Below are 23,679 nucleotides of genomic sequence, written 5' to 3' on the forward strand. Positions count from 1 at the left end.
GCATCGGTATTTCCTCTTTTTCCTCTTGAAGCGATAATCCAACAAGCACAGGAGACAGGGAGAAAGAGAAAAGCCAGGTCAAACGGAACGAAGAAGCCACGATTTCCTAATGCACTTTATCAGGCACTGCCGGAGACAGCCTGAAAGAGATCCGGGTCCTGCTGCAAGGGAGAAGGGGGCCTTGCGTCCAGAGTTCGATGCGCTGATTGGTTGGTCCGCCGCGGCAGGGGAAGAACCCGGATGTGCCTGGGTAGTCGTGTTGGCAGTCGGGGCTCAGAGGTTTGGGGTACTAAGCGTGCTGGCAAGCCAAGGTGGATGGCGCAGGGTTGGGCTGGCTTCTCTGAGGAGGAGCTGAGGCGACTAAAGCAGACTAAAGGTAAAGGGACGGGTCTGCAGAGCTTTAATTCTTCGATCCGTTAAGGGAAGGGGCGGGGCTGCAGTTTTTGAGCGAAAGGGGGCGGGGAAAAGGGTTACCTGTTTTAGGGACAGGGAGCTGTAAATCGGAGGACAGGATTGAGGGGTCTCGGGAGCTGGATGCACTTGGAGCCCACGGCTGAGGTGGCGGTGGGGGTGTGTGGCAGACCCACGAGACTGAGATCTACTTTTTAAAAAGAGAGTTATTTCAGGGATTTGACTTTTCCCTGGGAAAGAAATGGGACTTGGGAAAGGAAGTGACCTGTAGGAGGCTTGCTGCACAGATCACTGGTTGGAGGGTTGGGGTCAGAGTAAAGGAAGGAGGGGCACACATCGTATTAGAGTTAAATTGTGGTGTATGTATAGAAGCAGTGATTGGGAAAAGGAAGCACAAGGATCTGAATAAATGCAGAAAGTTGCAGTTTGTCATGATACATCTGGAGTCTTGCATTCACTTCTGGTTGCCAGATGATTTTTGCAGTTCCTTCCAACTCTTGAGAGTCAGCAAACCAAAAGGGTCTTTGAGAGATTAGGTGTGAAATGTACAGCTATCTGTCTATCAATCTATAGACATGCATATCTACTGACTTCAGTGTAAGCTAAAACTTTGTGCTTGCTTCTCCATCTTTATAGTGTAATCACTAAATGGACTTTTACTGTTTTGTTATTTTTTAATGAGGAAGTTAAATTTGCTGATATTTGCTGAGAAACTCGTAATATAAACTGTGCTTTATGATTGAAATTTCATAAAGTCGTGTATAGTGATCTTGCTAGTACACACTTCTTCTGTGAGTTTATACCACTCTTGGTACCATAACTTAACACATTCTGGGGGAAAATTAATAATCCCTTCTATTCCTTTTATTAGAGTGTGAGAAAAAGTTGGATGTTGCTCAGATCAGCTTTTTTTTTTTTTTTTTTTTTAGCATGGCGGTGAAGATAATCTAGGCCTGAGGAGTGAAAAGGAAGTAAACCTGTAATGTGATAGCAGTGTAGATTATCTGGATCAGGAAAATTTTGACTGACCCAGAGACCTTTTAAAAGCTGAATCATAAAAGTTACACTAAAGTTTGTAATTAACTGACATTCCTGGTACTAGTACCCTGATTCTGATCTGACCCAAAGTTAAGGGGGGCAGCTTCTGCATTAGGGATGCTGATACAATCAGAATTTCATCCCTGCCTTCAAAGAGCTTATAGTCTGCTGAGGAGACAAACTATAATATAATATGATAGTAGATGTTGTACCAGAGCTTGCTACAGAATTAACAGAAATGTTACTCTGCTGGTGGTTGGATGGCGCTTGGCAGTATTTCACGGAGATTGTGTGTTAGTAGAGGTGAGTTTGCCCAGGGAAGGAACACTTAATGCTAAATTGAACACTGCTGCTACTGCTGTTGCAAAGTCACTTCAGTTGTGTCCAGCTCTGTGCTACCTCATAGACAGCAGCCCACCAGGCTTCCCCGTCCCTGGGATTCTCCAGGCAGGAGTACTGGAGTGGGTTGCCATTTCCTTCTCCAGTGCATGAAAGTGAAAAGTGAAAGTGAAGTTGCTCAGTTGTCTCCAACTCTTAGGGACCCCATGGACTGCAGCCTTCCAGGCTCCTCTGTCCATGGGATTTTCCAGGCAAGAGTATTGGAGTGGGGTGCCTTTGCCTTCTCTGAATTGAACATTGGATTCATTATTTGAAAGTACATTTCTAAATATCTCCATAATTTGGTATAGAGAGGGGATGAAGGACCTTAACTTTAAGACCTATCATTTCACTGAGATGTTAGAACATAGACAACAACTAGTTTTTGACTATCTTAAGAAAACATCTCAGCATTTTGTGTACTCAGCCAACCACAGTGATTGAAAATAGTGGATCTCGCAGCTCTGCCTCTAAATCTTTTTGTCTTGGATTTCTCATTTGTAAAACTAAAAGAGCTGAATCTTTTATTTTAATGCTCTTTCCAGCTGTTCTCCAGCCTTAAAAATATATGTAAATAATCTATGAAGATGGAGTTGGTTGCCAGCAAAAATAAAGACAGCAATAGTCTAGCGAAGCCCATACGGGCATCTGGGAAAGTCAAAAATGTTCTTAATACTCTTGTTTATATTGTTTATAATATTAAAAAGCTGGAAGCAACCTAGTGTTCATTAACAAGGCAACGGATAAATAAATTGTGGTATAATCATCCACTGGGCTACTATCCAGCTAGTGGGAATTGAACTGCAAGCCGTGTGTATTAGCATGTATAAATTTCATAGACTTAATATGTGAAAAGAGCACATTGCAGAAGAATATATACAGTCTGCTACCAAAATCATACAAAGCAGGCATATTCATTTAGGAATATAGGGAATATATTAAAAAAATTAAAGGAATAAAACACAAAATTTAGGGTGGTGGGAAGGCAAGGGAATATGATCAAGAAGGGGCAAATGCAGTTTCAAAAGTATTGATAATAGTGAAATCAGGTTAAGCCAAGTTAAGCTGCAGTAACGTATAGCCCTCAAATATCAGTTATTTGAAATTGTAAAGGTTATTTTTCACTCCAATTTCATGTCTAACGTGGGCTGACAGGTGATTGTTCCATATAGCACTACCCTCCATGATTTGGTGCTGTCATAGTTCACTGTAGTGGGAGAAGACTGTGAAGTGAGCATTGGCAATAAATGCTTCCATCAGTAGAAGATCAGTAGACTCTTAGAGAATATTCTCAATAGAGTATTATACAGCGTTAAAATTAAATGGCTACAGCGACATGAACAACATGGATGAATAATGGCAATATCATATTAAGTTAAAGAAGATTATATCCTGCATGACACCCTTTATATAAAGTTAAAATAACTAAATAATATAACATTTAAAAGAAGTATTTGTAGACACAGTATGACATAAAAATCAAAGGAAGGGAATGATTAACATATGATTCAAATGATGATTGTCTTGGGTGGGGAAAGCAGGGCTTAATTAAAGGATGTAGAACAAAGATCACAAACTCAGCCCACTGGCTTGATTTAAGCCAAAAATATTCATTTTTTCATCCCCTCCCCCCTTTTTGGATTATCTACTCTTAAAACTTCTTTTAAATTAATACTGAGGAAATTATTTCTGGTTCACTTCTCTTCCCAGTAGATTCCTGTTGCACTTGTTATTGTATCAGACCTAGTGCTAGTTCAGCATTGAATTGTAAGCATAAGTGTTATGTCACTCCCGGGTCAGAGCAATTAATTGCTAAACCGAGACCTTCCTAAGCTCTTTTCTTACCTGCCCTGGGGGCTAGCAAACACTGACTGGGTAGTCAGGCTGGAGCCCTGAGAGGCTGATCAGCAGGAAGCCCCTGCTGGCCTTCAGTTGGCACTTAGCTTTAAGAAATAAACCTTTGTTGTTTAAAACCATAAAGTTTCCAGGGTTCTTTGCCCTATAGCATAACCTAGATTTTCTTGATTGATACAGTACTCTATATTTTACATGAAAATCTGAATTTTTCTAGTGAAAAATCAGAATGTCTGGTAACATGGACATAAATTTTTTAGTGACAGCTGTCATCTTTAAGGGCTTCCCTGGTGGCTCAGCTAGTAATTAATCTGCGTGCAATGCGGGAGACCTGGGTTTGATCCCTGGGTTGGGAAGAGCTGGAGAAGGGAAAGGGTACCCACACCAGTATTCTGGCTTGGAGAATTCCGTGGACTGTATAGTCCATGGGGTAGGTTAGAGGTGGCTAATGGATTGTCCCCTTTAAACTATACTTGTGCTCCTAGTTGACCACAGCCTCCTTGATACTTGCAGCCTCCCAAAAAAGTATGCAAAAGAGCATGTTCCTTCCCCCCGCCCCCAATTATTCCTAAAGACTGAATTTTTTAAGAGCAGTTTTAGGTTGATGGCAAAACTGACAGGTAGATGCAGAGGTTTCCCAGATAGTCCCTGCCCCAACAGGTACATAGCCATCCCCAGTATCAACGTCTTCTGCCAGAGTGACACATTTGTTATAACTTTCATTGGCCCGACATAGTCACCCGAGTCTGTAGTTTACATTAGGGTTCACTCTTGGTGTTATACATTCTACAAGTTTGGACAAATGCATGATGTCATGTATCTGTCATTATAGTATACAGTATATTTACACTGCCCTAAATATCCTCTTTTCTCTGCCTGTTCATTCTCTTCTCTCCTTAAACCTTAGCAATTACTGATCCTTTTACTGTCTGCATAGTTTTACCTTTTCCAAAATGTCATATAGTTGGAATCATACAGTATATAGCCTTTTCAGATTGTTTTCTCTCTCTTAGTAGTATGCAGTTAAGGTTCCCCCATGCTCTGTGTGGCTTGATAGCTGATATCTTTTATTTTTAGCTTTGAATAATATCCCATTGGTCTGTATGTACTACAGTTTATCCATTCACCTACTGAAAGACATCTCGGTTGATTCCAGGTTTTGGCAGTTATGAATTAAGCTTCTATAAACGTCCATGTTCAGGTTTTTGTGTGGATATGAGTTTTTATCTCATTAAAAATACTAAAGAGCACAATTGCTAAATCATATGTTAAGAAATGTTTAGTTGTGAGAAACCACCAAACTGTCTTCCAAAGTGACTACCATTTTGCATTCTCACCAACAATGAAAGAGTTCAGGTTGCTCCACATCCTCACCCACATTTGATATTCTCTGTGCGACAGATTTGGGGCCTTTCTAATGGTTGTGCGGTGGATCAGTTCAGTTCAGTTCAGTCTCTCAGTCGTGTCCGATTCTTTATGACCCCATGGACTGCAGCACGCCAGGCTTCCCTGTCCATCACCAACTCCCAGAGTTTACTGAAACACATGTCCATTGATTCGGTGGTGCCATCCAACCATCTCACCCTCTGTCATCCCCATCTCCTCCCACCTTCAGTCTTTCCCAGCATCAGGGTCTTTTCCAGTGAGTCAGTTCTTCACATCAGGTGGCCAAAGTATTGCAGTATCAGCTTCAGCATCAGTCCTTCCAATGAATATTCAGGGCTGATTTCCTTTAGGATGGACTGGTTGGGTCTCCTTACAGTTGAAGGGACTCTCAAGAGTCTTCTCCAACACCACAGTTCAAAAGCATCAATTCTTCAGCGCTCAGCTTTCTTTATAGTCCAGCTCTCACATCCATACATGACTACTGGAAAAACCATAGCTTTGACTAGGTGGACCTTTGTTGGCAAAGTAATGTCTCTGCTTTTTTAATATGCTGTCTAGGTTGGTCATAACTTTTCTTCCAAGGAGCAAGCATCTTTAATATCATGGCTGCAGTCACCACCTGCAGTGATTTTGGAGCCCAAGAAAATAAAGTCTCTCATTCTTTCCATTGGATTCCCATCTATTTGCCATTTGCTATTTGTGTAGTGGTATTTCATTTTAATTTGCATTTCCCTGTGGTATATGGTTTAGATTCTTTTCATATGCATAGTTGTTATGTGTATGTCTTCTTTGGTGACAAGATAACTGTTAAGGTTTCTGACCCATTTTTTAATGCGGTTGTTTTCTTATTGTTGAGCTTTAAGAATTCTGTGTATATTTTAGATTGCAGTCTTTTGTTAGATGTGTCAGTTGCAAATGTTTTCTTCCAGTTTGTGACTTGTCTTCTCTTCCTTTGACATTGTCTTCCACAGAGCAGAAGTTTTAAATTTTCCTCAAGTATAGTTTATCCGTTATCTCTTTTGGTATTATATCTGAAATTCACTGCTATACTTGACATCTTCTAGATTTTCTCCTGTGTTGTCTTTTAGGAGTTTTATAGTTGAGTTTTGCATTAGATCTATGATTCATTTTGAGTGAAAGGTATAAGTCTGTGTCTAGATTTATTTTTGTGCCATTTGTTGAATATTTTTGTTCTATTGTATTGCCTTTGCACCCTTGTCAAAGATCAGTTGACTGTGTTAAAGTGGGCCTATTGCTGTGCTCTCTGTTCTATTCCATTGATCTTTATTCTGTTCTTCTGCTAATTCCCACTCTCATTACTATAGTTTTATAGTAAGTGTTAAAGTCCAGGAGTGCCAGTCCAACTTTGTTCTTCAATATTTTATTGATTATTCTGGATCTTTTGCCTCTCTATATAAACTTGAGAATCAGTTTGTTAGTATCCACAAAATAACTTGCTGGGATTTTAATTGGTGTTGCTCTGAGTCTATAGATGAGTTCAGGATGAACTGACATTGACATCTTGACAGTGTTAAGTCTTCTTATCCATGAATGTGGAATATCTCTCCATTTGTTTAGTTCCCTGATATCATTTGAGTTTTGTAGTTTTCCTCTTAGATCTTGTACATATTTTGCTAGATTTATATCTAAGTAATCCTTTTTTTGAATGCTAACATAAATGTAACTCTAGTTTTTTATATCAAATTCTACTTGTTCATTGCTGCTAGGAAAGTGATTGGTTTTTGTATATTAATCTTATATATATTCTGCAACCTTGCTAGAATGACTTACTAGTTCCAAAAGGTTTTCTTGTCATTTGTTTAATTCTTAAGTGACCTGATTTGTTGTTTGGGAGTTTAAAAATTAGCATTTTTAATGTCATAGGTAGGTTCTGTGAAAATGCAAAATAAAATGGAAGTTGCATTACTCACTTTCAGAGAGATATTAATAATTCAACTAACAAGTATAACTGAAAGGTAAACAGGCTCAATGACATTTTCTGATGGTGTGAATAAAGATCAGTAGTCTAGAATAGGTTTCTGTTGCAAGATATAGTACACTACTTTGTGTTTCTGGCTAAAGTCAATAGTAATAAAATTTTACTTTTGATTATATGTCTTTTGAAAATACTTTCTTTCCATATTTCATTTAATTCTTACACCAACTCCTTGAGTTAAGTAAAGCAAGTAAATTTTCAGCCAGTTTGACAGATGAAGAAACTGAGGTGTAGAATATTAATAATCAGTTGACTTGCCTAAGGTTACTGAGGTGGAGAAAAGCAACAATGGAAATTTGACTCTCAAGCTTTAACTCTCCTTTGGGAAATTTAAATAATAAGCTTATGTCGTTTCAGAGGTCATTATTAGGTTTTACAAACCCCATTTAGTTCATTTACAAAAACTTACCAGTTTCATTTCTTGGGCACTTAATGGACTATATCACTTATTGATCTTAAGCATAGTGTGAATGTGAGTCAAAGTCTCCAGTTGTCTGACCTACAAGGTTAATACTGGTATGGACAGTCCAAAAAAGTACATTTAATTACTTTCTTATCATTTAATTCATAATACTTTTTAAAAAAAATACTTCTCCCGATTATTTTGTCTTCCTCTATTTCTTTGCTCAGGCTGCTATTAAAATTAGCTTGCATACATTGATTAAAGGCTAACTGAACTTTGGGGAACATAGGCCCAGGCTGTTTGGAAGATGAAAGGAAGCAATTTAGGGTTAACTAGCATCCCTAAAATTAAAAGACTTCATTCGGTAATACTTTGTGTATTGTGTCTACCTATGTATTAAATTACCCTAAGATCTGTTAAGATTTGAAAAAGGTGAAGCCCATTTGAAAAAAGCCACCATTTTATTTCAGAAGAACAGACAGAACCATCAATCAAACTTAAGACATATCAGTGAATTCATTTGTCTGCCAACTTTGGTCATATTTCTGACAGCAAATCAGGATGAAACCTTGCTTTGTATTCTAAGGCCTAACTCACTAAAGAAATGGACTTCCTCAAACATAAATTGACAAGTAGGATAGTTTTTGTTAAATGTTAGCAGTATGATCAGAGAACTGTCAGATTCTGCAGGAAGATGGCAGATTTTCCCCTGGGATTTTAAAGAAGACAAGGGAAGAAAAACCCTGCAGAATTACTAGAGTTGAATGTTAATGCTTTATTTTCTTAGAGAAGTTATAATTATTTGCTGCTCACACAAAGGAATTTTTCTCCATTCTTTTTTTTATATATAGATCCGTTTGAACCACAGCGGCGTCTCCCTGGGAAGAAAAGTCGACAACAACTTCAGCGAGAAAGAGCCCTTCAAGAGCAAAGTCAAAAATTTGGACTTCAAGATGGGTCAACCTCATTACCTCCAGAGCAGCTGCTTTCTGCACCAAAACAAAGATTTAATACTCAGAGACCAAGTTCTTCTCTTCCTACTCCCCTTACGCTCACCTCTCCTGTTGGTGATGGAAAACCACAGGGTACTGAAAGTCAACAAAAGGAACTGGGACTTAAGAATTCCCATGAAGTTCACAAAAATGCTGAGGTTCTGCCTCCAAAACCAGATTGCCAATTGGAAAAAAAGAAAGTGGAATTGTTAGTAAGTCTATATATCCATGAGACTATCTTTCCATTTTACCTTTTTTTTTCCCCAGTGAACTTTGAAGAAATACAGTTTTAATATTTTGTTTGATAGTCTAACCTAGAAATGTGATGAATAAACTATTGGAAAATAGCTACGACCTAAATATAAGTAGCAGTGTTAAGCATTTTATATGTTTTATGTTATTGAGTCTTCACAACAGTCTTAGGATGCTTGTTCGTTGTTTTCACTTCACGGATGCGATATCTTAGAAAAGATACTGTGTTCCCAAAGTGAATACCCTGCTAATAAGTAATAGAGTTGGGGTTCACATGCAAGTCTCTGGGTCCAAAGTCTGTGCCCTTTACACTCACCAGAACCAGTTCTTATTTGTATGATACTCCTGCCCAGATTGAACTCATTCTTTCAACTTTGAGATAGCATCTTCAATGACCCAGAATAGGGTGCTTGTGAAGAGACATGAAGATTTAAGGAAAGAGTATAGAGAATTGAGAGGACAAATTAAATAATTCGTCATGAGATTTCTTTATTTGTTGTATTGGTATCAGAAACCATCTCCTGAATTTAGCCACATTCTTGTGGCAGTTGCCATTCTGTGACTTGTGAATTCTTATAATCAGTTTTTTTCTATTATATAACCTGTGTATGAATAACCCTTCTTTGTTTCTCCTGATTTATCACTCACAGGGAAGAAAGAATAGTCTCTTTCTGTTTTCCATTTTCTGAGTCACTCTTTTTCAAAGTGTCGTATGTTTTATCTAATCTCAGCTCTTTTTCCAATCTCTGCTGATCCAGATTCTCTACTAAGTTTAAAGTGTTTCCTGCCCACCAGGGTTTACCGCCAATGAATCATTTTGACAAGAGATATAAAGCCATTTGAATTATGGAACCAAAATTAAATGTGCCTACATTTAATATTTTAAATGTAATCTACTCTCATAGTCCTGAAACAAGTTGGGGAGGGGGGCTTAAATTGGAAAATTGAGATTGAATGTCATTAGGAAAATTATTATTATCATTTTAGGTACTTGAGAAAATTTTCATAGAAGAAATGTCATCTCGGGAATGGTTGTTGAAAAGGAGAAATTCTGAGGCTATAAGAGAGGAAAAGGAAAGCTATATATTAGAGAATGTTCAGAGATGACATCTCACTTTTCTGAAAGAGGCACACGATAGCCCAGAAAATTGTAGAGAATTAAAGAAGTATGAAGAAGGGCTTGGAAGCTGAAGATGCCTATCTAGTGAGTTCCTTGACCCCACAAGGGAAATGATGCTCTGATAAAACTAACCGAGAACATCCCCGTATCAGTGCTGCGGATCATTTGACAGAGGGTACTGGTTTGAGCTGCAACTAAAGTATCTGGGGAGGAGAAGCCTGCAAACAGTAAAAATGAGCAAGGACCAGTGGCAGCACTAAGGTGGAGATAATAGGAATAAAGAGAAAAGGATAATTTTGCAAGTGGTTACTAGGTCTCAGAAGGGAGGTTTTTGATACAATGGCTGTGAGAAATGACAGTAATAGGGACAGACGGCTTTGTCATTACCTTGTTTAATTTGCATTGACATTAAGTTTGTGAATTTACAGAAAATTTTAATGTATTTTAGAATTGGATAGATTGGAAGACAATTCATGTTTGTAGATCTTTGGAGTTTTTTTTGAGCCCAGCATTTATTTCTTAGTGTCTCACTCTTTAAAAACAAGAGCTAGAAAGAAGTGAACAAATTGAAAGAAAAATATATGAAATAAACATTGGTTATTGTTTGTTACAGAAAACTCTTAAAAGATTTGACATTAGCTATAGAACAATTTATTTTGCTATCTATTTTGCATATAATACATGATTAACTTAAACAAGTTTCTTTGTACTCCTAAAAAATGCCATAGTACTCTGGCTTCAAGTTTGTGGATTTCTAGCTTATATGTGTATAATAGATTTCAAAGGGCCAATTATCTAAGCCTTTACATCAAATTATAGTCTTTGTTCCTATTAGAACCAAATAATGAACTGCAGATGGGTTCCTTTTAAGAGAACTTTTTTTTGGAGAAAAAAAAAATATATATATGTATATAATCTGGTTGATTGAATTTTATACTTAGGAACTGAGACTGGCAAGGTGTGGAAAAGTACCAAAAGCTCATTTGTATACATTTGCTCCCAAGGCAAGAAAAATCTCGTTGGGAAGTCCTCCAGCAAGAACAGCGGCTAATGGAAGAGAAAAATAAACGTAAGAAAGCTCTTTTGGCTAAAGCTATTGCAGAAAGGTGAGGCACCTGAACCAGGAGAGGTTGTTTGTAACCTGTAATCAGTTTTGTCATGTTCTGTATTTATTTTCCTATGTCTGTTCTAATAAATGACATTTTCTCTACAGTCATTACTTTTAAGACCTATTTAGCAAATTATGCTTTACAAGTGATACAGAGATTCCAGTCTTAATTTATTAAGGAAGGCTTTTAAAGCATAGATTATAATGTATTTATGAATATAGATGCAGTTAAAACTTAAGATCATCATCAGTGTTTTTTAGTTTTAACCAACTACATACTCATAAGGGAGCAGTAAATAGCTGTCAGTATAAGTAAATTGGGCTTCCCTGGTGGCTCAGATGGTGAAGAAGCTGCTTTCAGTGTAGGAGACCCGGGTTTGATTCCTGGGTTGGGAAGATCCCCTGGAGAAGGGAATGACAACCCACTCCAGTATTCGTGTCTGGAGAATTCCCATGGACAGAGAAGTCTGGTGGGCTACAGTCAATTGGGTCGCAAAGAGTCAGACATGACTGAGCAACTAACACTTTCACTTTCTTTCTTCATAAGTAAGTTGGCAACAAATGTAGGTTTTAATTTTGACCTCAGCTTAATCATCTGACATGTAGAGGAATAAGATTATTCCGAGTAAGTGACTTATACTCCCACAAATCTTAATTGTATTTTTTATGGCCATTTTAAAATTTTATCCTGCCCCCACTGATAAAAGATACATGATATAACTTAACTTTATCCATGACTCTAGGTTGCCCTTAAGAGCACTGTTTTATATTGTGTATGATTCTGCTTTTCTCTCACCTTCAGAACCAGTTTGTCAGCAGTCCCGTTTCCCTTGCTGCATTGCACGGGCCTGGAACAGCAACAGTCCTGTTTGAGCCTCTTTCCCATCCCTTACCCACTCTTCCCTTTTAGTTTATAGTTTCTGGTATGCTGTGGCCTTAGGAAACCAAGCTCAGTCAATGAAGTAGTGTTTGAGAATAGTGAGAACTAAATGCCAACAACTATTCAGTGGCATTGGTTTTTTTTTTTAGATCTCCAGAAAAGTCTAGCAGAATTATTTCTCATTAAAGCTAGGGTATGTGTCAGGGGGAGAGGAAGGCATAGGGCTGGAGAGAAAGGTAAGTAGGTATCAGAGTAATTCAGGATTTTATCTGCCAAAGGGATATATGTATTTAAAACTAATGATTTTTTTTTCTCTTACTGTACATCTTGATCTTTCATGAAGCATAGAAAATTTCAACTTGACTTACATTTCAAGAAGGAAAACAGTGTGATTATTGAAATGTATTTTAGTAGTCTTCTATTTGTAAGAGGTTAGGGAGGCTGTTGACTGGAGATTTTACAAAAAGATTTACAGGCTCAGTACTTGTTTTTCTTTATATGATTTTGATTTAAGACAGCACTGCTGTAGACAGAAATGTAAGGAAATGTAACCTGAGTAGATTATTAATAAATGGACAGCGGATATTAAAGCATGTTTGCTCAGTTGTGTCCCATTCTGTGACCCCATGGACTGTAGCCCACCAGGCTCCTATGTTCCTGAGATTTCCCAGGCATGAATGCTGGAGTGGATTGCCATTTTCTCCAGGGGATCTTCCCAACCCAGGGATCAAACCTGCGTCTGTTGCCTCTCCTGTTTGGCAGATAGGTTCTTTACCACTGAGCCACCTGGGAAGCCTGAATCATTAATATTTGAAATAAAAAAAATCACTTGGTTAACTTTTGTAGACAGTAAACAAGAGTAAATGCATAATGGAATAGAAATCAAGTCGCAGTATGGTGGTGGTGTTGAGAGTTTTCTTTTCCTTTGAGAATGTGTATGACATTTTGAAACAAGAGAAATCGTGATTAAAGGTTGGCTTTGTATTTGTTTATTGTTTCTGAGGTAGATGATGTACTTGGGAGTGATGAGAGGGCTGAGGTTGCCCTTAAACAAGGGGCCAAATAGAGTGTTTGGTTTTGAGCCCTGGAAAAAATTTTGAGGACCTATAGTTTTGCCTACAGAAGAGGAGTCAAAACAGTAGAAGTTTGAAGAAATGAGTCCTAAAAATTAAAACCACGTAGACGTTCTCAGATATACAAAGAAATAATGTTTAGCAGATGCTGGCATCTGTTCTTGGTGTCCATTGAGTATCAGACAAATGAAAATGGGCTTTGCAAGAAGAGTTTAAGGAATTTGAAAAGTTGTGTTCAATACTCTAATATATCCAGTTCTCTATACAGGTACATCCTTTTAGTGCTTAGGGAATGAATATATAAATCATATGAGTGAATGATTTATTGTTATTTTTTTAATATTACTTTTTCTCTTATGTCGAAAAACAATATATACTAGTAATAAAATTTGGAATCATAAGAGGAAAAAGTGCAAATGCTGTTTTGGAGATATACTAAAATATTACTAGCATTAGTTTTATTTCAGTTTTTCTTTCTAGTTTTTAAAATTATATGCTATAATCGTATTGTATATACAGTAGATTTTTTTCAGTTGTATGTGGACATGTGATTTTAAAATGTTCTTATTTTTCCACTCATGTTCCTCATCTCATAGATCTAAAAGAACTCAGGCAGAAACCATGAAACTGAAGAGGATCCAGAAGGAGTTACAGGCTTTAGATGACATGGTGTCAGCTGACATTGGAATCCTCAGGAACCGGATTGATCAGGCCAGCCTCGACTATTCGTATGCTCGGTGAGTTAGGAGTCTGATTTAGTTAATGTATATTGTTAGCTGGGCCAGAGGCATTTATGTATATCATTGTCAAGCCTCATAACAATAGTATTGGTGCTGTACCTATTCCAGTTTTTAGCCAGTTCAGTCGCTCAGTTGTGTCCAACTCCTGGAGCTTGCTCAAACTCATGTCCATCAAGTTGGTGATGCCATCCAACCATTTCATCCCCTGTCATCCCCTTCTCCTCCTGCTTTCAGTCTTTCCCAGCATCAGGGTCTTTTCCAGTGAGTCAACTCGTTGTATCAGGTGGCCAAAGTATTGGAGCATCAGCTTCAGCATCAGTCCTCCTAATGAATATTCAGGACTAACTTCCTTTACGACTGACTGGTTTTTTCTCCTTGCAGTCCAAGGGACTCTCAAGAGTCTTCTCCAACACCACAGTTCAAAAGCATCAATTCTTCAGTGCTCAGCTTTCTTTTTGGTCCAACTCTCACATCCATACATGACTACTGGAAAACCATAGCTTTGACTGTATGGACCTTTGTTGGCAAAGTAATATCTCACTTTTTAATGTGCTGTCTAATCAAATTATCTCCTTCTTGAAGTCTTCATTAACTCTTGAATCTGCCCTACTCATTAACCTTGTTATATCCCTGTTAGAGGATTTCTTGCTTTATTTATTTATATTTTAGTCTTTCCTGCTAAGCCATCAGCTGTTTAATATTTGAGACTCTTTAAAAGTCTGAATGACTTCCTCCAGAACGCTATATTATTCTAACACCAAGTCTGTGCTCTTTCTTTAAGAAATTTTGATTATCTGAGATGGTCAAAGGATTAGCCTAGTACTCATTTCAGTTTTCATCAAAGAAAGATCTAGGTGGTTTTTTAAAAGCCTTTGAGTATTTTAAGGAAAATACCACTCTGTATTGAAAGCTTGAAGTTTTTTCCTTTTTTCTTTTTCAGTTATGCTCTGTGTAAAATGGTTTGCTGTCACATGTTTCCTTGGTTTCAATGACTGGCATTTTTTTTTTTTAAGAGAAAAAATCATCATTGCATGTTCTCAAAACAAACACATGTAAAGAATTACATGAACTTTAAACAGATAAAAGAGCAAAAAATTAAGTCCAATTTCAGGGTTTTCAGTCTTTTCAACATTGCTTTAATCATCCTGGTTTGTCTTTTTTCACAAGGGAATGCTGTGTTAATGACTCAGTTTTGCATCTTTCTCTGTAACAGTAGAAATCAATCAGAATGCCTCATTAGTCCAGAGTAAACCACAGCATCAGAATGTTTATATAACAATTTAATAAAGCGGAAATGCTTGATTGTGGTTTTTAATTCACTGTTTATTGTTTAAGAAAGAGGTTTGTGGTGTCCTTGTGATTTTTGTAATTGTTGTTTGACCGTATGCTATTAGAACTAATGGGTTGCTTTTATTAATTAACTACATAAATTAATGCCATCAGTAGCTGATAACTGGTGGTTCTGTTTCTATTAATAAGGTCATTAAGGAGGTAACCAAGATTTTATTAAGATTAGACTAAGACTAGATTTTTAGCACATTTTTCCTCTGTAACAAGTTTGCCAGAGGAATGTTTTTATGCCTTTTTAGCTCTTTAAATGAATAATTCTGAATATTCTGGATGTCCTAACAGAAAAATCATTTGATCATGTTTTAATTTTGTCCTAGGGAAGGGCTGGAGAAGGATGCCTTTATGCATTGAACATTATATAAGAAATGCCATTGTTTTAGCCTTCAGAGAACCACAAAGAAAGTGGGATTGCTGGTTAAAGGAAATAATACCCCACAGTATATGAGTATTTTTTCATGACATTTTTGTACACTTTATATAGTAAAAAGATTTTACATGATAAATTGTTGCATCTCTTAACAAGCTAAAAATGACAGTTTATCATGGTACTAACACTGAAATAGATGTTTGTAAATATCCTTATTGTATGTGTAACATTATTTTTAAAAACATAAGCTCTTGAATTAAGTCAAAGAGAGCTATAGACAATTTAGCCTAGAACCAGGGCTGTACTTAGCCTAGAACTAGGGTCATGCAGAAGATTAAGACAACATTTTCTAAATTTACAGCTGTGGTTGTTAGGCAGTTATTATACTGGAGTGGGTTGCCATTCCCTTCTCCAGGGGATCTTCCTGACCCAGGGATCAAACCCAGGTATCCCACACTGCAGGTGAATTCTTTACTGCTGATAATAGTATTATGGTCTAGACTTCTGCTGAAGGTAATCCCCAGGATAGTCAGTTTCATTGGTTCTGTGGGAGATTTCCTTGACTTTGTTTAAATAAAAATGTTGTTCTGCCCACAAAAGGTTCATCTATGCAAATAGGCCAGAATTCACCTTAAAACTGGTTTCTGTAGAGCAGTGTCAGGGTAGACACCTCTGAGAAGATGACACTTGGGATGAGCCAGCTGGAGAGAGTTGTCACGGCTGCTGCTGTTCACAGCTGTGATTACAGTGCTGCCCTGTGCTGTGCAGACCAGCTTGTAAAACTCCCTGTAGAACTTTTCTTTAACCCTCAGTAGACTGGGAAAGATAGAAGGCAGGAGGAGAAGGTGACATCAGAAGATGAGATGGTTGGATGGCATTACCGACTCAGTGGACTTGAATTTGAGCAAATTTCGGGAGATGGTGAAAGACAGGGAAGCCTAGTGTGCTGCAGCACATGGGATCGCAAAGAGTTGGACACGACTGAGCAACTGAACAACAGAATACCAGGAAAAACAATATTCACTATTTGCCGTGCTCAGTGGTGTCTGACTCTTCGGCAACCCCAGGGACTGCAGCCCGCCAGGCTCCTCTGTCCATGGAATTCTCCAGGCAAGAATACTGGAGTGGGTTGCCATTCCCTTCTCCAGGGGATCTTCCTGACCCAGGGATCGAACCTAGGTATCCCACACTGCTGGTGAATTCTTCTGAGCTACCAGGGAAACCATGTTGATTTGGCAGGACTGCCATAACAAATTATGGAAAAGTCAGTGGCTTAAAACAATAGAAATGTATTCTCTTGTGCTTCTAGAAACCAGAAGTCTGAAGTCAGATGTTAGCAGGGTTGCCATTCCGTCAGAGACTCTGGGGAAGAGTATATTTCTTTTCTCTTTCGGTGTCTGGTGGCTGAAGACATACCTTGGCTTGTGGCGGCGCTGCTCAGTTCTGTGCCTCCAAGGTCACACTGCTTCCTCCTGTTTTCTCTCAAAATGTTCTCTGCCTCTTTCTCAAAAGGAAACATGCGGTTGCATTTAGAACCCAGCTGGATAATCAAAAATAAATTCCTCTTAAAATCTTAAACTCTGTCACATCTTTTGCCATTTGAGGTAATGTTCACAGATTCTTGGGAATAGGAATCGAATATCTTTGGGGGGTCATTTTTTAGCCTGCCACACATGCATCTTTTGATTTGTCTAATAACTACAAAATTGGCCTCCCTGGTGGCTCAGATGGTAAAGAATCTGCCTCTAATCCAGGAGACCCAGGTTCAAACCCTGGATCAGGATGATCCCCTGGAGAAGGGAATGGCTACCCACTCCAGTATTCTTGCCTGGAGAAGTCCATGGACAGAGGAGGAGCCTGGAGGGTTACAGCCCATGGGGTTGCAAACTGGGATACAGCCGAGTGACTAACACTTTCACGTTCAATAACTGCAGATGTCTTCCTCTGTAAATTTTCTTTGCTCTTCTGGGTAGAAAATGAAAACTAATCCTCACTTGTGTTTAGTGAAAGCTAAGAGCAGATTATAAGTACGATGTTTCCAGTCTAATTTTATACTTTATTAAAAGGTGATGTAATACTTTGGCAAAACAGTAAGGAAACTAAGCAGTTCATTATTGTATTATCCTTTTAGGTCATTCCATCATTCTCTGTTATCTTATTATTTTAATTTTTTAGCATACATGGGAATAACAGATGAGTAATGAGGAAGTAATTCCTAGGGTGAGAAAATGACAAATGTTTCAAAAAATAGGAAAAAGTGTATTTCAACAATCCCATAATGTAGCTTAGATTCTAAAAGGGCCCAGTGGACTGATAAAGTAACTGTAAAATATAATTAGTCTGTTTTTTCAAAATATTATAAGTAAATTTTCTCTTTGTTCTCTGGAAAACTTCTAAGAAAGAATAAAAATTATGATATATTGATACTTACAAATAGTTAGAACTGTTCAGAAAAGAAACTAAAGAACTAAAAGGTCTAAGAAAACTTTTAATTTCAGTGGGACCTAATGCATGCCAAGGGTTAATGGTGTTTTAAAAAAATTTCAGGGATACTGAAACCAAGAGATAGTTTCTAGAATCCTTTAAATAACATTCATTAAATCATTCAAGATTCCTTTAAAATAACAAAATGATTCTATAATTACATTTCCAGTTCAATTTGTCTTACTGTATCATGTATAATGCTCTTATTATTCTGTTCCAAAGTATGTCTTCATAGTCTGATTTGGTATTATCCACTTGACCCCCAGACTTGTAGTGCAGTTTGTGAAACTAATCAATATTTTTTTAACATAAATCACTGTAATATATATATGTGTATGTTTCTGGCCAGAGGACTTTAAATAAATAAACAAAATGCAGAATCTTCAATGATTTATTCAGAGTGAAAGATCAGTAGAAACCTAGGGACTGATTTGCAAATTTTATTTCAATTCAGCATTCATGAGCCTAGTCAGTAAATCTTTACTAACTGACTTTGACTGACTGAGGCTGACCACAGACTTGCAGAGAAGTGGGGCTTGAGTCAAGGGGAGGGACAAGATACATATACCTCTAGAAAATGTTGTCAGAGCTCTCAAGCTTGATGGAAGAACATTCATAGGTAGGATATTATAAAATATGGGAATAAGGGATCCATATACCCCACATACCCTCCTTTGTAACAATTCTTTTAACATAGGGGTAGTTGAAAAACAGCTTGTTCTTATTCTGATATTTACTAGATGACAGTAAAATAATTAGATATGAGAAGTGAACATTATGTAAAAGTTTTCAAATGTAAACCTTAAGTCCTTAAATTGTTTAATAAGTTTAATTGTAAATATTTGTGTGCTTAGTTGCTCAGTCATGATCCCATGGACTATTGCCCACCAGGCTCCTTTGTCCATGGGATTCTCCAAGCAAGAATACTGGAGTGGGTTGCCATGCCCTTCTCTAGGGAATCTTCCCCACCCATGGATCAAACCCAGGTTTCCTGTATTGTAGGCAAATCCTTTACCATCTGAGCCACCAGGAAAGCCCAGATACATGTTTAGTGATATACTAACAGTACTTTTCAGTTCTGGTGCTCTGAAGAGGAAGTTCTGTTTCTTGAATGCCTACCAGGCACTGGGCTAGACACTTGCCCTGTTTTTTCTATTTAATGCTTAGTTAACACTCCTATGAGGTATTATTATCATCACCATTTTATAGACAAACCAAGACTTAGTTCACAAAACTACCCCTGCTCACTATACTGGAATATTTAGTCACTGCCTGCCTTTTTTTCAGCCTCTTCCACCAGAATGTGGCTGTGTTTTGTTTTCATGGTGTCAACATGTGCCTGGGGCACACTTGATAACAAAAATGGGAACCCCAGAACATTTAATCCATAAACTGAACTGAGGGGCCTGGCATGACCTGGCACTAAGGGTTCTGTTTAAATTGATGTAAGTCAAGCCAAGCCAACCCAGCCAGAAGGAATTTTGGAACATGGAGGGTTTGATTGAAGAGAATTTGATATCACACAGCTGGTGGCCATATTGGGCTGTGAATATGACAGGAAAGCCTAAAAGAAAGAAACTCTGGTTTCTGACCATTGAAGAGAAGAGCCCTTTATTCTGATGACATGCCTGTGAGATTGCCTCTTACATCCTACAATAAAACCCCCTCTGTACTTGAGCTAGTATGACTCAATATCTGTTCATCACATCCAGAAAAGGCTTTTGCCAAAAGATGTACACACATTGTAAATGACAAAGGTAGGTTTTGAACCCTGGGTTCTCTAAAAGCAAGGCCTTTTATTTATTTATTTTTCACTGTATTTCCTTCTGAGACTCTTGCATAAGGAGATCATACCTATTTCTCTTTTTGCCATAACTCTATTACTGGAAATTACTATTACATTGAGTAAGGTAAGGCAGGGCTTCCCTGGTGGCTCTGCAGTAAAGAATCCTCCGCCTGTAATGCAGGGGACTCAGGTTTGATCCCTGAATCAGAAAGATCCCCTGGAAGAGGGCATGGCAATCCACTTCAGTACTCTTACCTGGAGAATCTCATGGACTGAGGAGCCTGGCAGGCTACGGTCCATAGGATCGCAAAGAGGTGGACACAACTGAAGCGACTGAGCGTGCACGCACTCAAGGTAAGGCAATCATAACGGGTAAGGCAGCATAGCCTTCAAAACTGGAGGCTGCACTAACTTCCGTTAGTAGTAACTAAATAGAATAATTAGTTGGTAGGTAGGAATCAACCTGGTCTAGACAAAAAGAAAAGCGACACATTATATGGAAAGACAAATGAAAAAAACAAAAGGGAGATCATAAATTGACATCCTCAGTAGAATTACCCTGCATCAAATAAGACTGGCATTATCTACCTATGGAGTTTCTATATATGTAAAAATAATTGGCTTTTCTTAGTAAAAGTCTCACAGTAGTCTGTTGCAGAGTGGACAGGGTGAAAACAACCTGGGTCTTCTCAACTGGGGGCAGTTTTGCCCCGTAGGAGACATTTGGTAATATCTGGAGACATTTTTGGTTCTCACAAGCAATAGGTGCTATGTCCATGTCTTTCTCCGTCCATGTCTTTCTCCACCAAAAGGTTTCTCCCTTTTCTAATCCATTTAGTCAAGAGATACAGATTTTTCTGCTTTCTCCATCCATTGTTATACCTCTCATAAATTTAACTGGCTATATGCTAGAGCTGGAGAGGGCAATGGCACCCCACTCCAGTACTCTTGCCTGGGAAATCCCATGGACGGAGGGGCCTGGTGGGCTACAGTCCATGGGGTCGCTAGGGGTCGGACACAACTGAGCGACTTCACTTTCATTTTTCACTTTCATACATTGGAGAAGGAAATGGCAGCCCTCTCCAGTGTTCTTGCCTGGAGAATCCCAGGGACAGAGGAGCCTGGTGGGCTTCCGTCTATGGGGTCGCACAGAGTCGGACACGACTGACGCGACTTAGCAGTAGCAGCAGCATGCTAGAGCTGGCTTGCCCTGGTTCATGAGAGAGTTTGTGTATCTCTTCCCAATTCTGCATTCAGGGATATCACATCAGTAGCTTGAAATTGGCCATGGTAATCATAGTTTTACTACAGAAATTGACAAACACTGCATATTAGGGCTTTCCCCCACTGGAGCTAGCACGCCACTGAATTAACTTTTTAGCCTGGTTTCATTCACGCATAGCCTTGGAAAGAGAAAATGGGTACAGGAAAATGTGGTTAGGTTAGGAGAGTCCAGACTTGCATGTTGTGGAAGTTTCTGCAGCAGTACCCTACTTGGTCTAACATGTAGACAGGTGTTTGTAAAGTATTAATAGCCATATTTTCTGCATACATCATTTTTTCTGGTATGGGAGTTACTGTGTCTAGCCCTCTGACTGTCTCCTTCAATAGCTAGCTAATAGACCAGTGTTTCTATCTGCTCCTGCAGGAAGCGGTTTGACAGGGCTGAAGCGGAGTACGTGACAGCAAAGCTAGAGCTGCAGCGCAAGACTGAGCTTAAAGAGCAGCTCACTGAACACCTTTGTACGATCATCCAGCAGAACGAGCTCCGCAAGGCCAAGAAGCTGGAGGAGTTGATGCAACAGCTGGATGTGCACGCCGACGAGGAGACTTTGGAGCTCGAGGTGGAGGTGGAGAGACTGCTGTGTGAGCAAGAAGCAGAAGCAAGGAAACAAGTGGTTCATTTAGAGAGGTCCAGTCAGCCTTCTGGGGAGAGCGCGACCTTAGACTTGGCTAAAGAGAACAAACAGCCTCAAGACCAGGCTGCTTCCCCAAAGGTAGACAAACAGGGGGAGAACTCCAATAGCATTGCCCTTCTTGATCCAGAACGGTCAAACCAAGAGGTTGAAACTGCCGTAAAAGACATTTCAGCCTCTCTCATCACGTGAAGTGTCCGTGTTTGTTCTTTACAATTAAATGGGGTATTCAGTAGACTTTCTGTTGTAGATTCTGCCATGACCTATGATAGATGCCCCTTCAAAACAATATTATTTTTTAAATCCATTAGTTTTAGTATAACATGTTTGGAGGTTGTAGAAAAATTTCAGATTATGATAGTTTTTTATATGTGGGCATAGTTTACCTTGATTTTAATCCAGGTCTTCCATTGTATCCTTATTACTGGGTGAAAACAAGTGATTTTGAAGGATAGAAGAAAAACTACATGGTTAATTGTTTTTCTCAGACCAGGTGAATATAGAAATGTAAAGTAAAAAATGATAATCAGTACTTAATGGAACTTATTTAACTTCTCCTAGGAGAAATGTTGGAAATGAGAGTTCTATTTCATGTAATCAATGCTGCTGCTGCTGCTAAGTCACTTCAGTCATGTCTGACTCTGTGTGACCCCATAGCCGGCAGCCCGCCAGGCTCCCCCATCCCTGGGATTCTCCAGGCAAGAGCACTGGAGTGGTTTGCCATTTCCCTCTCCAGTACATGAAAGTGAAAAGTAAAAGTGAAGTTGGTCAGTCGTCTCCGACTCTTCGCGACCCACCAGGCTCCTCTGGCCATGGGATTTGCCAGGCAAGAGTACTGGAGTGGGGTGCCATCACCTTCTCCGCATGTAATCAATAAAGAGACACAAAAGCGAACATGTGGAAAAGAGAATGAGAGACAAAAGTACGAGGTTGAATTATCTATTCAGATCTTACTCGTGTAAAATACAACTTGGAAGTTATAGTTTACAAAAAGAACCAGACACCTTAAGTTGGCTGTTGGTATACATGCACCCACCTACAAACATAGATATGTATAAATATACCACGGTATATATAATTGTACTATTAATATATTATCTCTTTTCTAATCAGCACATTGCTTACATTTAGGCAGTGAAAACCCTTCTACAGGCTGAAAATAATACAGAAAATCTGATTGCTACTTTTGATTATTTAAAGGTGATATATTTTTTTCCTTAAAGTTACATGTGTGTGTTTTATATGTTGGATATAAATTATCCTGTCATGGAACATTAAAATTGTTAAAATTTGTTAATTGCGATCACTAATACTTGACCACTACATTGTACTATATGTGAATGTGTAACTATCACATGAAATTATGATCTATTTATCAGAAATTCTGAAAGTACAAATGTTACATTTTAGGGCTTAAAGAACTATTAAAAGAGAAGATAAGGACAAATGTAATATTGTATCCATTATAAGTTCTGAAAAAGTTGGGGGCATCCTATTTTAAAATGAGTTTGTTTAAAGATATTACCTTCTAGTAATGCAGGTGAGCTTTTTATATTATGTAATTTGAGTTGAATTTATAGCTTTCCATTACTGACCTCTCTGAACAGAAACACTTAGATAGTTGTTTTTTTATTTATGAATTACGTACATAAAAACTGAAAGCTTCATTGTTCAAAACAATTATTTTTCTAATGAATAAATGATTCTAATGCATTTATAATGTGACAAGTTTAAACAGTTGAGTGTGTATTCTTAAGCACTTTGTGGCAATAATGCATCCTGTTTGTTCATGTGGTAGGGACTTCCCAGGTGGCTCAGTGGTAAAGAATCCACCTGCCCAGGCAAGGGACGCAAGAGATGTGGGTTCAGACCCTGGGTTGGGAAGATCCCCTGGAGGAGGAGATGACAACCCCACTCCAATATTCTTCCCTGGATAATTCCTTGGACAGAGGAGCCTGGCGGGCTACAGTCCATGGGATTGCAAAGAGTTGGACACGACTGAGCAGCTGAGCACACACAGTCTGGTTCTCAGTTTATACTTTTACATAAAAGTACAAGGAGGAAGGAGAACTGTGAAGTAAATGAATTGGATGGGACCTCAGAGGTGACTCAGTTTAATCGTCTTACTTTACAGTTGAGGAATTA

At 38.5% G+C, this 23,679-nt stretch overlaps 1 protein-coding gene across 1 annotated transcript; it reads left to right on the top strand.

The window, feature by feature from the left end:
- Positions 1-204: 204 nt before the first annotated feature.
- Positions 205-23,269, top strand: GORAB (golgin, RAB6 interacting). Its single transcript, XM_069545615.1, has 5 exons — positions 205-376; positions 8,318-8,666; positions 10,835-10,936; positions 13,488-13,628; positions 21,267-23,269. The coding sequence occupies exons 1-5, from the start codon at positions 241-243 to the stop codon at positions 21,724-21,726; spliced, it is 1,188 nt and encodes a 395-aa protein (XP_069401716.1). The 5' UTR covers positions 205-240; the 3' UTR covers positions 21,727-23,269.
- The last annotated feature ends 410 nt before the right edge of the window (positions 23,270-23,679 follow it).

This window comes from Ovis canadensis, chromosome 12 (genome assembly GCF_042477335.2).
Source record: "Ovis canadensis isolate MfBH-ARS-UI-01 breed Bighorn chromosome 12, ARS-UI_OviCan_v2, whole genome shotgun sequence".
In the NCBI taxonomy this organism is placed as follows: domain Eukaryota; kingdom Metazoa; phylum Chordata; class Mammalia; order Artiodactyla; family Bovidae; genus Ovis; species Ovis canadensis.